General features: G+C 36.2%; 2 protein-coding genes across 2 annotated transcripts; one reads left to right on the top strand and one right to left on the bottom strand.

Moving 5' to 3' along the window:
* Window positions 1–1,117: 1,117 nt before the first annotated feature.
* Window positions 1,118–7,972, bottom strand: LOC132548031 (lathosterol oxidase-like). The gene is made up of 4 exons (XM_060211854.1): window positions 7,960–7,972; window positions 7,148–7,380; window positions 4,440–4,572; window positions 1,118–3,113 (listed from the first exon to the last, which is right to left on the bottom strand). The coding sequence occupies exons 2-4, from the start codon at window positions 7,355–7,357 to the stop codon at window positions 2,554–2,556; spliced, it is 903 nt and encodes a 300-aa protein (XP_060067837.1). The 5' UTR covers window positions 7,358–7,380; window positions 7,960–7,972; the 3' UTR covers window positions 1,118–2,553.
* Window positions 7,973–8,733: 761 nt separating this feature from the next.
* LOC132547996 (ATP synthase subunit g, mitochondrial-like) lies at window positions 8,734–12,242 on the top strand. The gene is made up of 4 exons (XM_060211813.1): window positions 8,734–8,825; window positions 11,045–11,181; window positions 11,442–11,569; window positions 11,987–12,242. Exons 1-4 carry the CDS (start codon window positions 8,744–8,746, stop codon window positions 11,991–11,993), a joined length of 354 nt encoding a protein of 117 aa, XP_060067796.1. The 5' UTR covers window positions 8,734–8,743; the 3' UTR covers window positions 11,994–12,242.
* The last annotated feature ends 4,325 nt before the right edge of the window (window positions 12,243–16,567 follow it).

Below are 16,567 nucleotides of genomic sequence, written 5' to 3'. Positions count from 1 at the left end.
CGGTGTGGATACTTCTAGGTACGCAGGGCGGTTGTATCGGTGACAAGTGGAAGTGATGATATACAACCACAACACACCTCCGCAATTTCTGTATTTTATTTGCTACATTTTTATGGTTGACTGGTTTCGCATCGTAGGTGATGTTTCATCAGAACCCATGTATTTGTCAAAACTGAACTGATTATAACTAAAATCTAGGATATTAACAACAGATTTTTAACGTACTAATAGGTACATACATGGTATACACATAATCTGTACCTAATGAAGGAACTAAAAGGCAAACTAGCATTCCTAATTTATTACTAAAATATTAGATCTAGGGGTGTTTTATACAAAACAGGAGTTTACCTGTCCACATCTTGTCAACAGTGTTAAAATAGCAAATTTAACTAAACATACAAATGTTTTTTCAAAGTCAATTTTACACATCTGCATGATATAATAAGAATATAGCACTTAAAAGGATTGATAGATATAAATGGTCTAAAATGGATAATTAAAATAAGACACAGATAATTGTAAATAGAAAACATAATACAATAACAGAGTACATTTGTACTTAACACACCATTAATTATTATATCACCAACAATTATCACATGTAGATATAACAATAAACAGTTCACATGACCTTCTTTTACAAAGAGAAAAACAACTACAATAGTAGAATTTGGCATTACCAGGAATTTCTCAAGATACTCTTTATAAAGTACTGAGTCAACAAAAACAGCATTGCTGTAACAAACCATAACACAAATATGTAATAAATACAGGAGGTCACCCTCCTGTCTCTATAGAGAAAATCGTCTGTATATCATTACTTAGTGTAACACAGCATTATTATAACATCACAAATACATGAGGTCACCCTCCTGTCTCTATAGAGAAAATCGTCTGTATATCATTACTTAGTGTAACACAGCATTATTATAACATCACAAATACACGAGGTCACCCTCCTGTCACTATAGAGAAAATCGTCTGTATATCATTACTTAGTGTAACACAGCATTATTATAACATCACAAATACACGAGGTCACCCTCCTGTCTCTACAGAGAAAATCTTCTGTATATCATTACTTAGTGTAACACAGCATTATTATAACATCACAAATACACGAGGTCACCCTCCTGTTTCTATAGAGAAAATGGTCTGTATATCATTACTTAGTGTAACACAGCATTATTATAACATCACAAATACACGAGGTCACCCTCCTGTTTCTATAGAGAAAATCGTCTGTATATCATTGCTTAGTGTAACACAGCATTATTATAACATCACAAATACACGAGGTCACCCTCCTGTCTCTATAGAGAAAATCGTCTGTATATCATTACTTAGTGTAACAGCATTATTATAACATCACAAATACACGAGGTCACCCTCCTGTCTCTATAGAGAAAATCTTCTGTATATCATTACTTAGTGTAACACAGCATTATTATAACATCACAAATACACGAGGTCACCCTCCTGTTTCTATAGAGAAAATCTTCTGTATATCATTGCTTAGTGTAACACAGCATTATTATAACATCACAAATACACGAGGTCACCCTCCTGTTTCTATAGAGAAAATCTTCTGTATATCATTGCTTAGTGTAACACAGCATTATTATAACATCACAAATACACGAGGTCACCCTCCTGTTTCTATAGAGAAAATCTTCTGTATATCATTGCTTAGTGTAACACAGCATTATTATAACATCATAAATACACAAGGTCACCCTCCTGTCTCTACAGAGAAAATCTTCTGTATATCATTGCTATATTGTACCATAGCATTATTGTACATCATAAATACAGGATGTCACTCTCCTGTCTCTATAGAGATAATCTGTATATCATTGCTATAGTGTACCATAGCATTATCGTAATATCTTAAAAAGCTCTTCTTTCAGTAAACAGTCAGTTTCTTGGCACACTTTTCCCATTCTGAGTTAACAATTTGAGGGTTCCTGAAATATGACCATTTTAATTGGACTCTTTAGACCTTGATAGGCATTAAAAGATGTGACAGTTTTACCATTAAATTTTAGTCTTTTGTTCTTTACAGAACCATTTGATCTTACTTCTATTTCATCTCCCCTAGTTTTTAACCAATTTATTTTTAATTTATTGGGATCAATTTCACATGGTATATTGTTGAGCTTCCCTTCTGATTCAGATTCTGTTTAATTTCAATACTAGAATGTATTTAAGTTTATCCTATATTGCTTAGCGGTACTCTTGTTGGAATCAATAAAAATGTGAAATAAATTCAATATTACAAGAATGACAGTGATTTAAATGTGTATCATATAATATCTCTTCCAAAGGCACAATTCATAGAAAATATAATTCTATTTTACAAATGTACAATTCCTATTTATGGAACATTGCTGTTTTGGGATGATTATAATGATAAGACAAAACAGTTGTTGCCACAATCAAAGTGAAAGGGTTGTATGAAAGTACTTGTAAAGACAGCTAAGTCAGAGATAATGAGATCAGAAGATTTTGTAGAAAATGTATCAACAATGAAAAATAACAGACATTTGTCTAGTCTTTTTTCCCAATCTTCACATCACTTACATGCCCGTTCATATAATGCCCATTTTTCACTTGTCCATTTGGTGAGCTGTGCTTTGCCTTTAACATCTCCTCTAGAGGTCCTTTTCCTTCAAAGGCACTGGGGTTCCTAAAGGAGCCCCCAATCCGGTCCCAGAGGGTGAAGAACTGACCATAGTTGTAGTTGTAGAAGAGGTGGTGATCTGTGTGATGGGCCGAACCATTCACTACCGGCTTCAGAATCCCCGGTACCTTGTAGTTTGCATCATGGATTGACACGGTCCAGATGTTGACAAAGACAAAGAGTGCAAGATAGGTGTACTTGTGGAGGGGGAAGAGGAATGGATATATGTGATAGGGGCAGCTCTGGAGAAATCCATCCAATGGGTGGAATGCATGACTGGCAAATGGTGTGGGGACCTTCCATTTGTGATGGTCCTTGTGTATGTACTTGTAGATGGACCGGTGGTGGAGAAATCGATGAATCCAGTAGATACACATGTCCGTAAATAGGATGAATGTAGCAACACTTGTTAATACAAACAGCCAATCTGTAACACAAAAATAAAACAACATTGATCAATACAGTCTAACTGTAATACATTGTTTTTGATACAATTTTCCTATAACACATCAAACTACTAGGCAATAAACCCACCTGTAACACACAAATACCAAGTGAAAGGAAATTATTAAAAGCTTCAAGCTGAATTTTTGTTTTAACTAAGCAAACAAACCCGTCAACTGTAAATGAAAGTGTAAACAGATAATTGATTGATGATACTCTGAGAACAAAGTAGTTCTGTAATGGGTGTTATTACACTGATAACAGGGTTGTATAATGGGTGTTACTACACTGATAACAGGGTTGTATAATGGGTGTTACTACATTGATAACAGGGTTGTATAATGGGTTTTATTACCCTGATAACAGGGTTGTATAATGGGTGTTACTACACTGATAACAGGGTTGTATAATGGGTTTTATGACCCTGATAACAGGGTTGTATAATGGGTGTTACTACACTGATAACAGGGTTGTATAATTGGTTTTATTATCCTGATGACAGGGTTGTATAATGGGTGTTACTACACTGATAACAGGATTGTATAATGGGTTTTATTACCCTGATAACAGGGTTGTATAATGGGTGTTACTACACTGATAACAGGGTTGTATAATGGGTTTTATTACCCTGATAACAGGGTAGTTATATAATGGGTGTTATTTACTGATAACAGAGTTGTATAATGGATGTTACTACACTGATAACAGGGTTGAATAATGGGTGTTACTACACTGATAACAGGGTTCTATAATGGGTGTTACTACACTGATAACAGGGTTGTATAATGGGTGTTACTACACTGATAACAGGGTTGTATAATGGGTGTTACTACACTGATAACAGGGTTGTATAATGGGTGTTACTACACTGATAACAGGGTAGTTATGTAATGGGTGTTATTACCCTGATAACAGGGTAGTTATGTAATGGGTGTTATTACACTGATAACAGGGTAGTTATGTAATTGGTGTTATTACACTGATAACAGGGTAGTTATGTAATGGGTGTTATTACACTGATAACAGGGTAGTTATGTAATTGGTGTTATTACACTGATAACAGGGTAGTTATGTAATGGGTGTTATTACACTGATAACAGGGTAGTTATGTAATGGGTGTTATTACACATATAACAGAGTAGTTATGTAATGGGTGTTATTGCCCTGATAACAGGGTAGTTATGTAATGGGTATTATTACACTGATAACAGAGTAGTTATGTAATGGGTGTTATTGCCCTGATAACAGGGTAGTTATATGATGAACAAACATCACAAGAGAGTACAAGTATCTATTCTTTGAAACTTACTTAGTCGGGATGTTCCTACATCGTCATACAGTTTACTGTGACCTCTAACCTCAATAAAAAACAGAACAACTGTTGGTAGACTCATGAGCGGAACTGATTTCAGTGTGTAGAGAATCTCCAGTCGAACTTGGTTCTGTAAACAAAGTATAGAGAAATCCTGTTTAGGTACAGATGGTCAGGTCTACCCTAACGCGTTTTGTTTGTGCTTCACATTCACAAAAATTGTGAAGTCGGCATCTGTAGACAAACTTCAGTATTGAATCAAGGCACACAAATCTGACCATCAGAGAAATACATGTGTATGCAAGATATATCTGACAATAGTGGAATGTTATTAAATGGGTCAGATGTTCAGAACAAACGAGAGGCCCATGGGCTTTAATGGTCATCTGACTACAAAGACCTATTCATGAAAGAGTCAAAATAAGCCGAAGGCAAATTGCTCAATTACTCTACAGCTTACATAGAAGACATTGTTGGTTCATCAAGACATTTTCTGCAAACTTGAAAGCATATTCTTTATACATGTACTAAGTAACTGCCACAGACCCAATATCAAGACCCTTGACATTATAGTTGTAACAGAGGTCATTTTTCATCTCAATGCCTCCGCTAGGAATTGAACCTCGGACCCCTGGCTTACTAGTCTGACACTCAACCAATCAAACATCTCAACACATTTGATACCTGTGAAAATGGGTTAATGTCATTCATATTACCAAAGTTTGAAGCCCTTCATCCTAGCATGTTTCAGGCCTAATATCATCATCCTTGGCCTCTTGGTTATTGAGAGGAAGTCAGTGAAAGATTTTCACATATTTGATCCCTGTGACCTTTCAACAGATCAAGGTCATTCCTATTCACTAGGGGTCAAATCAACTTTCTGAATTTAAGAAATGATTCCCCACTCCAAGTGATGTTTTAGTCTAAATTTGGTTGAAATCCATTCAAGCATTAAGAAAGAGTAGCATTTTGAAGCAAAATCCTGTCTAACTTCCCCTTTTGGAATAGTGGGTGGTGCCCCCAAGCCCCCACAGGTCGAATCAACTTTCTGAGGTCAGAAATGATTCTCTAATCTTAATGATGTTTCAGACCAATTTGGTTGAATCAATTCTAGTATTAAAAAGGAGTAGTGTTTTGAAGCAAAATATTGACTTATTTTCCTTTTGGGACCCTGCCCTAAGGGTCAAATCAAATTTCTGAATTTAAGAAATGATTCCTAATTCTGAATGGTGTTTCACAATAAATTTGGTTGAAATCCATTCAAGCATTCGAAAGGAGTAGTGTTTTGAAGCAAAATAGTCTTATTTTCCTTTTTGGCGCACAATGACCTGTCGAATCCAAAATGACTGCCTGGAAGCCATTTGGTTTCTCCTGATCAGTCCAAATATCGAATGAGCACAATGAGAGATCAAACGGAAAATACATATGATATTTGAGAGACATCCATTGAGTACTTCTTAAGAAATGGCAATAACCTTTACTTGGCCAAATCCAAGATGGCTGCCTGTCGGCCATTTTGTTTTTCTGATCAGTCCCAAACTCAAACAGACACAACAAGGGACAATGGGAAACCTACATATGATATTCAAGAAAGATCCATCCTCTTAATCTCAAGAAATAGCAATAACAAACTTTCAAAGTCAAAATCAAAGATGGTCTCCTTTCGGCCCTTTTGTTTTTCTGATCACTCTCAAAATTACATGGACACAACTAGAGACCAAGGGGTACCTATATGTGACATTTGAGAGAGATCTGTCTCTTAATTTCCAAGAAATAGCAATAACAAACTTCAGGAAAAATTCCAAGATGATTGCCTGTTGGCCACTTAATTTTTTGGATCAGTCCCAAAATCACAGAGGCGCAACTAGGAACCTTGGGGAACCTACATATACAATTTGAGAAAGATCTGTCTAATACTTCTCAAGAAATAGCAGAAACAATTTTGTTTATGAAACAGACGGACGACGGACAGATGGACAAACCACAGACCACTGACGCAGAGTGATTTGAATAGCCCACCATCTGATGATGGACCGCAAACACACACACCTATCCTACTTCAACCACCGTCTCTTTCTCATAAACATCTATTCCCACACTCAGTATCTCATCTGTAACACTCCTCAATTCGACCACTGTCTACATAACACAAACATCTACTCCCATACTCAATATCTCATCCTCTATATTTCACAATACTACCACAGTCTATATAATATAAACATCCACTCAAGGGTTTTCCACAAGAGCCGGTCGCCAGCCAATTTGACTGGCTACTTTGATCATTTGGCCGTCTACACCAATCCAGTTCCGTAATAATGTTCTGTACACGACTACACGTACACGGCAGGCCAGCCTCCTACTTTCACTACACAGCCTACTACTAACAAAATTATGGAAAACCCTGATCCACCCCAACACTCAATATCCCACCCTCCATACTCCACATTACCACCATAGTCTATATAACACAAACATCCACCCCCACACTCAATATCCCATCCTCCATACTCCACATTACCACCACAGTCTATATAACTTTAAAATCCAACCTCACACTTAATATCCAATCTTTCATGCTCCCCAATACCATTACGGTCTCTATAACACACAACGCCCAAATACCACCACTCTATCGCACTATTCTATCCCACCCCTAACATGCCAGCCCAATACCATTACCCACTATACGCCCTTACACCTACCTGTAAGAATTGTTGATGTTCCATCAAGCGTTTGTCGAATATGAAATGGTAGCTGATGGTTGCTGTGCTGAGGTAGAGCAAATACCCTCCAATGTTGGTCACCAGTAAGAGACTGATCACCTGTCGCAAGGGGTCATCTTCCTGCCATGTGTTGGGGTACACATAGGGTGTCAGCACATAGTGGTCAGCGTAGTTCAGCACAATGTCCATCACCTCTATATAGCTTGCTGCTCCTATATTAAAAATCAATGTCCATCTTGTAAAGCAAATGACAGATTGGACCTGCACCCACATATGTCTATTCCAAACCATTCATTTGAGAAACCAATTAACTACCGATACTTAAACCAGTAATCGTCACTCAAATGCATTACTATTACTCTGTGAGAGAGTGTATTTATTACTCAAAGCAGTAGTTGTTACTCAAACTCCGGACTATGGTATGGTACCACTCTGTCTAAAATCCTATCTTATCAAATGAAAGTTTCCTTCTACACTATCTGAATCTCGAAAGTTATGCGTATATTAGGACTTTAATAGCCGAGGTTATTGACATTAGCGTGTAGCGAGATTATCAACTGTCCGCTAAAATAATGTATGGGCTGTGCTTAATCACAGCTTATCAAACCGTTATCAAACATGTCCCAAGTCGCGAAAAATAACAACTCGCTTTTAGACTTTGAACGATTATTAAGTTACAACTCTTATTACCCCATTGATTATCAACCTTAAACATTATAAAATACCAGTGTCATTTTGATGTCAATACGAATGTTAAAGATACTCGTTGAATTTTACCTATCAACACTTACCCGTAGTGTGCGTATCTAATGAAAAATGCCAGAAGAACTTCGAATGATAATGTGCGAGGATATTCCGAATGTTTATTTTGGTCGTCTTCCTCGGTATTCCAAATCCACAAATACGATAAATTTATTGTTTTAATGTAACAATGTGATAGACCTACGCAAAGGCACAATGCAGTGAAATGTACATCGGTTTGGGGGAGACAAGCAATTGAAGGGTCTTACTCTACTTCACAGTACCGACTGCAAGCTACATGTAGCTAACCGAACGTCAGTCAAATCATCCCCGCTGCCCCTCCCCAAGCTTTACGAAAACCCCACACTATAATTTTAATAATGTTTACAGTTAAACGGCTAACAAATAATCATAATAAAAACTGAAACTATGTAAATCACACGTAACTCGTTTTAATCAAGTATAACTACAATACGTGTAACAAGTCCCTTAGACTTATATTATCTGCCGTTATTTTTCTGTTCTCCTCTCGATAACCGGCACCCGTAACTAGAACGCGAACGACACAAGCAAAAATCCTGTATACTGTGCACTGCATGATGCGTATAGTGGAGTTGATTTTTTGTTTGAATTGATAACGTTCTAGATACAGATGCCTTCTACTAGACTTTGCTTCGATTTATTTGTTTACACTTGGAAACGAAGGCAGGTTATTCAATCTAAATCACACACATACCCTCTCTTGGGCCCCATTAGTGGTCTCTCGAACGTTTGCATTTATCCCTTGTAAATAAGTGCTTTCTCAACGTAGACGGCCACCATTTTGATAGCACCATGGCGGCGGCTGGGAAAAGTGCGGTGTCGTTGGCCGGAAAAGTCGTTCCTTTACTTACTAAAGGAGCAAATCTCGCCAAAGGTATACGGTTTCACTCCCCTTAGTTTCCTGTTTAAAGTTATTGCACGTGATTATTACTTCAGACTCGAACTTAAATTGTAATCTTTTGCAAACTTAAAAGGTCATTCACGTATGATGAAGAATGTAGGATGTGTATCATTAATAGGAGCACTGCAAGTTGTCTGGTGCTTGATGAAGCATTTTGCATAGACATATATGCATAATACTTGGTCCAGCCAATGTTAGATTTACTTCTTCATTGGTAATAACGTTGTACTGGGGTTTTTTTACCTTTACTTTATTATCGAAAAGGACATTTGAAGGGCAACACACTCAATATTAGAAAAGGAAACATATTCTTTGATTTCAATTTTTGTCTTTTCTTTTTCCCCTTCTTTCTTTTTGTTTCCGGTCGATGGTGAGAGTTTTTCCCTTTATGAAAACATTAATAACACAATAGAGAAATAAGCAACTCTGACCAACTCCTTTACACTACAGTCTACACTACACTAATCTGAGGGGTTCCGACTATCTATCTGCAATTTTATTCAATAGTCAGAGTTTGTTCCTTTGTAAAAACACGAAATTTTGGCGAGTGATCCATATTGGATCAGTACTCAGGCAATGTTAAATAGTTATTAATGAAACATGAAAAATTTGTGAAAGCAATTGAATGTTGTACACAAGGGTTTTCCATTCATTATCACCAACAACATTACCTTCCAGCATATTTAAAATTGCTTCCACTATACAGATTTTCTATAGACTTGTAAACCTCCTGTTAGTTTAGTTTTTCTAGAAAATTGTTGAGAATATTTGAAACTTGTATGTATAAATATATATGTCAAGTATCGAAATGAATTTGCCAGTGTACTAGTATTTCTAGAGATTGCAGGACAAACCAAAGCATAACACAGATACATAAGAGCAGTTCTTTTGCCTAAACATTGAAAAAAATAAGGTTGATAGCAAAATAGATAGAGACAATCGAGAAACAGAAACACAGCTATGCTTTTGGGAGGCCTAATTAGGGAAGTTGTATCATTTTATTCTGCAATCAACCAAGATGATGACAAAGTGCTTAAAAATGTGCTGCCAGGAAACTACTATCAAGAAAGAAAATGGCTTGTTCCAAACATTAGATAATGTGTTGGTTATTATATGGTTATCTTTTGAAATCCTTACATCTAAAATGACTAAGAAATCCAAGGTTTCATTTCACTTTGGATCAGTGTTTGTTAAACCTTGTCATGGGTTTTTAGTGTTATCAAAGCACATAGCTATATATAGCTGTGGGTCTTACAATTATTTGTGTGATGTAATGAATAGGGATATTGTGGATGCGATTATCTTGTCAAAATATTTAGTGAAATACTGTTGCTCTTTTACAGTACATATGCCAATATTTCATGCTCAGTACAGTGGATACCAATCAGTTATAATAGAGTTGGGACCTCAAGTTATATCAGCTGGCAAAATGCTGTGTGAGCCAGACATGAAAGAAATTCTAAATAATTGACACTCAGCTGCTTAGGATGATCATTGCCAACTGTTTGCCACCCACAGTGTTTACTGTCACGCAGTGCCGTAGAGTGATAATTCTGTCACAAATCTCTTATATCAGACTATACAACCAGTAGACTTTGTTGTCACTTGCTTGTCTGTCATTCTGACTACAACCACTAGGCTTTGTTGTCAGGTATATTTTTTTCATCATTATGACTACAACAAATAGTCTTGGTTGTCCGATATCTGTGTGTCGTTCTGATGACTATGCTTTGTTGTCAGATAGTATTATTTGCTATTATGACTACGACCAGTGGCTTTTGTTGTCAAATACCTGTCTGTCATTCTGAATATAACCAGTAGACTTTATTGCCAGGTACTTGTGTCTGTTCTTCTGACTACAACCAGAAAACTTTATGCGAGGTATTTGTCGGTGAATTTTGTAGAATTTTTCCTGGCAAGCTCTGAACACTAATTGCAAAATTTTGATTAGTTTCAATGCTAAGAGATATATTGTTTTCTCAAAATTTTTGTGAGTCCCAAAGAAAAAGTATGAGCCTAGGACTTCATGCCTGCATCCAAAAAATCACTGATTTGTGTTTGAAGACAAACAGTAGACTTACCAATGATTTGGGCCTCATGTTTCTGCAGTCATTAAATTTGCTATATGTTACAAAATCAAAATCGTTTCAACAGATGTCATTACAAATAAAATTCTTTTTTTTTTTTTGTAGCACAACAACCACATCTAGAACGATTTTGGGCTATTGCTAAAGTGGAATTGGCTCCACCAGTGGGAGAGATTCCACAGGTGGTGTCTGGATTGAAACAATTGGCCAATGTTAACAGGCTTCCTAATCTAACAATGAAGGTACTGTATTCCATGTGTAATTTACGTAATGTTAGAAAGCTAGCAGTGTTTAATGATTCTTCTGGCACACGAGAAATTATTTTGTATCAATGCTAATGTTTCTGGTAGATATACATAAATACGGTCATGGAGATTTAATGTTTCTCTGGTATATAAAGCACACCATTTCAGTATATTTACAAGAATGTTTCAGATTTATAACAATATTTCATATAGTTCATTTAAGTTTTGAAGTTTTATTTCGGTTTTATTGCTTTCAGGATATTGCACTAAATGCCACAGTGTGCTTTGAAATATTTCTTATGTACCAAATTGGACGAATAGTGGGCAAACGTAGTCTGGTTGGCTTTGATATTGAGGGCACCAGTTCTTTCATGGCAGTAAAAAAGTAAGTACACTTTGAGAGTTTCTGGTAATATTTCAGACACAAGTAGGATAAATAGATTTCTTAATTTTTTTTTAAACATTTTAGTCTTATTTATCAATGTTATATCTCATTTTACTGTGCAGTTCCTTGTACATAAAAACGCTTCTAATATTAGTCATTCTCCCAGAGCCAGTTGTAATGACATTTTATTTTTTAAGCCCATGCCACATCTGTAAACATTGTAGGGTAAAAGATCCAAACACACCATGTCAGTGACTAGCATGTGTCAGTGGCATTGATTGCATCAATAGTTTAACAGTTTTATTGTCTGCAATGTTATTTATACATCATGCATTGATAGTCCAATCAAAAGTTCAGATCCACTACATGTCTCAAAATCATATTTTGATGTAAAAATTTCTTCATTTTTCCTTGCAGAGTATAACAAAACTATCAGCTGTTAGCCATGAAATCATTAGGACATTGAAGATTTATTGGATGGACTTGAAACATACGATATTGTGGTTCATTTTTCCTATGGCAGTTATTTCTGTGTCATAAACATTGTATATGTTGAAAAGTTTCTGATATTTCGAATTGTGATAGAAATTGTGAAAAATGTTCCAGCACTCAAATCTTCAATGTAGACTCTGTAAGTTTGATGTGAAAAAGAAAAATTAAAAATTATTTAACACCAGTTGTTGTAGTTTATTACCCTGTTCTTCCTATTATCTACTTTCACACAAAAAAAAACATATTTTAGATGAATCAAATACTTCCGAAAGCTATTTTGCCTATACATATTTTGATTGAAGGAAGAATTACTGACCTGGAGGTTCTGAAGAGGTTCAGTGTTGTTGCTATGGAATTAGGCATTTGACATATATGGCCATCCACTGTATGTAAACTTTGTAGGTTTGTCATTCAAACATGCTGAAATCTCATCTCACTAGCATTGGTTATAGACACCAACATTGTTCCTTAGCATCTCATTTGACCCTGCGAGAGGTCAAATGCTGTCTATATCTTTGAAGATTTGGACTCTGTGATGGTGAAATAGGGGGCTTGACCCAGACTGATCCCTTAGATAGCTGTATATGATGCCAAAAGGGCATTTGAAATTAATGTAATATTTGAAATTTGCATTTCTGACTTAATTCACAAGAAGCTGAAGGTCTTGGAACAGTCATCTGACAACCAAATCATTAATTTCAGAAATCATTGCTCTCCCTATGTGATTTTTTAAATAAAATTTTTGTTGAAATTTAGGAATACTAGTGTAACAAAGATCATTAATTATTTTAATGCCTACAAAGGATTCGAACCCAGGACTTTGGCTTACTAGTCCATCGCTCAACCAATCGAGCTGAACAAAAATTCTGTTTAGGTGAACAGTATATTGCAGCTAGTATTTACAAGGATGATATACTCGCCTTTCATGTCACCAATGCAACAGAGGTCATTATTTGTTTCAATGCCGCCACTAGGATTCCAATCCAGAACCTCGGGTTTACTATTCTGACATTCAACAGATCAAGCTAAAAGAGAGCTGTAGCTGAGGTGTATTATGAGGTTTATACTAGCATTGGAAATCAAAATTTCAGCTTTATTCCTCATTCCCCATGGGTCTAATCAACTTTCTGAATCGAAAAATTGATCTGATTAATCTAATAGTTATTTAGATTGATTTAATTGAAATCCAGTTAGGCTTTAGGGAAGAGAAGCAGATTAAAGCAAAATTTCAACTAAATTTTCCAGTCTGTACCCTTTTCCCAGTTCCCCAAGGCCTATCGACTTTCAGAATTTAAGAAATGATTGTCCTCCCCAAGTGATGATCTAAACTTCAGTAATTTGATTGAAATCAATTCATACTTTAGGGAAGAGTAGCTTCTAAGTAAATTTTAACTAAAACTCTCATTCTGAACCATCTCCTCTCTCTAGAGATCAATCAACTTTCTGAATTTGAGAAACAATTGCCTTCCTGAAGTAATCATGCAAACTGAATTTAAATCTGATCAAGCGTTAGAAAGATTAGTGCATCTACACAAAATTTCAGCTAAACTTCCCTTTTGGAAGATTTCCCCCAGTCTCCGGGGGTTAAAATATCATTCTGAATTTAAGATATGATTGCCCTCCCTAAGTGATGATTCAGATTGTCTTAAATCTGGCTGGGGCATTCAGAAAGAACTTGTTAGCATTTTAAACCATTATATTGGCTTAAATCACCATTCAGGGCCCAGTCACCAAGATCGAATCAACTCTCGGAATATAATGAGTAAATACCCCTAACAAAGAAAGACTTAAAATAAATTCTCTCTGGTGTTAGTGGAAAAAGGTGTTTGAAGGCAAATTTTCAGCACTATTTCCCATTTCCTACCCCTTTTAGGTCGGAAAAGTTTTCTAATTTTATAAGTAACTCTCATATATATTTCCGATAATAACTTATATAACAAAGGTTATTGATGATGTAATTTTATTTACAAATGATGCATGTATATATGTGTCGTACTATAATATTAACACGTGTATATATATATGACAGTGTCTTTTGAACAGTGTGGAGTATGGGGTAATGTCTGTGTTATCTTATATATCAGTTTTGCGTTTCGTTTAGTGTTTCAAGTACAAGTGTAAACATATCGAACCTCGAAATTGTGTGGTAGGGACATCTGAACCCACCAAAAATAGATTACACACGTTTTTTTTTTCTTTTTTTTTTTTTTTTTTTTTTTTGTTGAAAAATTCAGATTTTAGATAATGTCAACATGGCTTGATATTTCGAGGGTTAAAATGTCATAAATTGATTTGCGAGAATTCAGAAATTTTTACTTATAAAATTTTCATTTTTTACTCGATAATTCATGGCGTTCGTGTGTCCCACATCAAAACGTTTTAAAATGGTTATGTGTAAAAGTCTATAAAGATGAACGACGGTACAAGCGTATTTTGTTAAAAAAATATGTCCTAATTGAAGGAGAAAATATGGGGGACGAAATCATAAAAACATAGTTTCTGGTTGACAATATTTGTCAGAGTTTGGCGGTAAGATCTTTCAATGGAAGATTGGCACGCCTACAGAAACAGACTGTCACTCTGTTGACTGACTTTTTGTTTTCAAACGAGGCTATATTTATCGAAGAGGTTACCAAAACAGGTTACAGGTTGCAAAGTCCTTCAATTTCAGATAGCGAGAGATGAGTTTATCATGTCTAGTGTATATACTATACCCACCAGAATTGGAAATCAAGGACGCGACAGACTTCTACATCAGCTGCTTGTCTCGATGTTTTCCTTTTACGAAACTAACACGGAAAGCTTTTCATCTAGCTTTATGATCACCGTTATGGTTTCAATTTCCTTATTGTCAATTTTGTCATTCCTGGATAGCAGCATCCCTGCTTCTCCAACCTATGCGCGGTGTTTACATGTCACAGTTAGAGCACGTTCCCATTATCACGATGCAAGATGTCAATTCACAAACAACTCGCAGGGTTTCAAGAGATGCGTGTTACAAATTATTTCAGATCTCGTTGCGAGACATTTTATTTCTTTGTTCGATATAAAGCTGGACGTGTTTGATGCTCGCTAGTTTGCTGGTTGGTACTGTTATTGTACATCTTGCCCACATTTGTGAACATGACATTGCTGGGATTGACAAAGATATATATGGCGAGTGTCTCTTTCGGAACACTTGGTCTCATCCTCATTCTCCTTGTACGTTTTAAGGCGTATCTATGTAAATTTTTCTTTTGTTCATATTTTGTCCAAGTTTTGTTGAGTTTGAGTTTGGATTATGATTATGTTGATAATTTGGTTATTAAATAAGGCTCGATGACTTTGATGATCGCGTTCGTGTGTTTATCCATATATTACTGTTGGTACTTTGTTCTTTGAATTTTCTAGAATTGGGTGATGATTATTGCGGTAGGTGATATTGCAGGTGTACTAGACATTCGATTTGCTTTACTAAAGAATCGAATGATACTGACGGCGACAAGAATATGTCAAAAACCATCTGATGTCCAAGACCAAATTTTAACTAAAACACAAACAAGGCTTTTAATGTTTTGTTCTTTTATTTCTTCTATTGGGTCTGCCCCTGTGCCCTTTTGGGCCTAAACCACCCATTTGTGCAGAGCCTTCAGCGATGTTATCAAACACATTGAAGCCATCGGCCAATTGGGTTGATTTAAGTGTCAACAAACGTTAGGGAAATTCTACAGTCAACCATAACCCGAATATGTGCAATCGTATGGTAATGTCTGCAGCCAATAACAACTCGGATATAAGCACACGTGTGAAACATTTACAACCAATCACAACTGGATGTCAGCAAACGTTTGGGAATGTTAGCAGCCAATCAATCACAGCTAGGATATAAGGAAAGGTATGTGAATGTATGTCGCCAATCAGAGCCCAGATAAAAGCAAACGCGTGGGAATGTATGCAGCCAATCAGAGCCTAGATAAAAGCAAACGTGTGGGAATTATGCAGCCAATCAGAGCCCAGATATAAGCAAACGTGTGGGGATGTATGTAGCCAATCGGCACTAGGATATAAGCAAACGTGTGGGGATGTATGCAATCAAAGCCCAGATATAAGCAAATGTGCAGGGATGTAAAAAGCCAATCACAGCTGGATATAAGCAAACGTGTGAAATATTTACATACAATCACAGCCCGGATATAACGTGTGTTCATATAGCGAAGGACAGGTGACAACATTGCAGAAAATATTGTAGTAATATGAGATCTCCAAGGGACCTTAGCGCCCACCAATAAATGCTCTGTATTTAGTTTTTATCTTCTTTTCTGTACAAAACCGGGCACCAAAGGGAGGGGGTGGGAATCCACCTGAAGATGTAGCGACAACTATCTCAAACTTTCGTAATCCAAGATAGTCACCTTTTGGCCATTTCTAATCAGTACCCTGATGAAAACTAGGGACTAAGGATAGTCTATATATAGTGTTGGATGCTAATGCATGTAGTACTTCTTAAAAATAGCAATTACAATGTTT

The sequence above is a fragment of the Ylistrum balloti genome, unplaced genomic scaffold, assembly GCF_031769215.1.
Source record: "Ylistrum balloti isolate Yb309-2 unplaced genomic scaffold, AGI_CSIRO_Ybal_v1 Utg369614, whole genome shotgun sequence".
NCBI lineage: Eukaryota > Metazoa > Mollusca > Bivalvia > Pectinida > Pectinidae > Ylistrum > Ylistrum balloti.
Note: the sequence above shows the minus strand (reverse complement) of the source record. Positions and strands in the feature narration are given on the sequence as shown.